This window comes from Cyprinodon variegatus, unplaced genomic scaffold (assembly GCF_000732505.1).
Source record: "Cyprinodon variegatus isolate N-32 unplaced genomic scaffold, C_variegatus-1.0 Scaffold723, whole genome shotgun sequence".
Lineage (NCBI taxonomy): Eukaryota > Metazoa > Chordata > Actinopteri > Cyprinodontiformes > Cyprinodontidae > Cyprinodon > Cyprinodon variegatus.
The window spans coordinates 233275-235047 of NW_015151176.1; the positions used below are offsets into that span (position 1 = coordinate 233275).

Here is a 1773-nt window from a genome sequence, read left to right on the forward strand (position 1 = left end):
AGCGGTTGTAAATCTAGCGTAGGTCTAATTTTAGTGGTTTTAACTCTAGCGCAGCTCTAACTTTAGCGGTTGTAAATCTAGCGTAGGTCTAATTTTAGTGGTTTTAACTCTAGCGCAGCTCTAGCTTTAGCTGTTATAACACGAGCGCAGCTCTATCTTTAGCAGTTATAATTCTAGCGTAGCCCAAACTTTAGCGACGGTGGTCCTAAGGTCCACCTCAGCCTGTCAGCCTGCTCTGCGCTCCTCAGTGACCACCTGCTGCAGGTACCTGAGTCAAAACGCAGCTCTGTCCCTCGGCTCTGACGGTGTACTCTCCAGGGATCTTGCTCAGCTCCTCTTGCTGCAACAGCAGCCTGTTGCTCTGGCTCACAGTGAACTCCTTCCTCGGGCCTCCCACAGTCGTCACCGTCACTTTAGTGATTCCCTGTGGACTGTAGGTGGCGGCGGCGTACTTGGCCAGGGCCTGGAGGGCCACCACTGTGTCCTGTAAAGCAGAGCGGGTTTGGTCTCAGCTCTGGTTCCTTGAAGAACCTGGTTTCTCAGTAGCTGATGGATAGAAGCATGCGGTACCTGTGTGGAGGAGAAACCGCCGTACGGGTTCTGCTGTTGAGCGAGCCAGCGGATGATCCCTGAGGCGTAATCCAAACCAAAACCATTCAGTGGGGGAGAAGTGAGCAGGGCCAGCAGCACATAGGAGGTCATCTCCACTGCTATAGAATCCATGCCGTTGACAGACGATTCAACTCTCTCCCAGTGAATGGTACCACCTGCCAATCAGGATACAGGAGTCATGACAGCAGGACCAAGCATATCTCAGTGAGGAAGATCACAGAATGCTCACATAGTGATACCATATCAGAATCCTGGCCATTAAAGCAGTTTAACCTTTATTAGTTTAAGATTCTACCTCCTTCATTAGAAAAAAAAGCTGGCGTTCTGCCGCTGCTCTCTTACCCTCCTTCTTGGCCTCCAGGTCCAGAATGCTGATCAGTTTGCTCCTCATCTCCTGATCTCCAGCCAGGCTGAAGGTGTACGACATCAGGGCCGTGGTGTACAGGTTGTCGAAGCCTTTGACCACGGCATCCTTTAGACAACCCAGGCCCTTCTGCACCACGGGGTCCTGAGGCAAAGGAACCAAACATAAAGGCACCATGAGGCCCTCTTCTCTTTGACAGCTTACTGAGACAATTACACCTAAAGTTCCAGTAAACTAAAAAAATAAGTTTCTTTCACCCTCACCTTCTCCAAATGCCTCACTAAACTAGTTTGAGAATAAAATCAACATGAAGTGGAGGCACTGAAAGGACTAAATGTGGAGCCAAGGGCAGTCTGACTCACCGTGGATCCTCCATTCAGCTCCAGCAGGGCAGCAACAATGTAAGCCGTCAGCGACACCTCGTCACTCACCCCTCCCTGTGGAAACCACACGGACAGCATGAGGACAGGCCTTGTGTCCCTCTGTGATGTCCCACTCTGGGACATATTTAGGAAAGAAGCAGTGTTTTTTCTGTCATGGCTGCCATCAGCTCACTGTTGTGTAGAAAGTGTCACTTCTGAACCAGAAGCAGATAGAAATAGAAGCTTCCAGACAGTTTTCTTTCAGTTTTTTTGTTTTGGTAGAACAGGAAACTCAAACTGCAGTAATTAATTAATCTAAAATCCTGGGACGTCCTTATAAGTCAGTTAGGCAGACACCCTGTCTACTTTTAAGGCTAGGCTTAAAACTTTCCTTTTTGATAAAGCTTCTAGTTAGAGTGGCTCAGGTTATCCTGA

General features: G+C 48.8%; 1 protein-coding gene across 1 annotated transcript in view; it reads right to left on the bottom strand.

The window, feature by feature from the left end:
* LOC107097773 (pregnancy zone protein-like) overlaps positions 1 to 1773 on the bottom strand; it is a 45689-nt gene that overhangs the window by 6629 nt on the left and 37287 nt on the right. Inside the window, exons 25-28 of the mRNA XM_015395056.1 lie at positions 1339 to 1413; positions 955 to 1120; positions 571 to 767; positions 269 to 484 (exon numbers count right to left, since the gene is read on the bottom strand). Of these exons, the coding sequence (XP_015250542.1) occupies positions 269 to 484; positions 571 to 767; positions 955 to 1120; positions 1339 to 1413 (654 nt within the window). The remainder of the gene's footprint in view (positions 1 to 268; positions 485 to 570; positions 768 to 954; positions 1121 to 1338; positions 1414 to 1773) is intronic.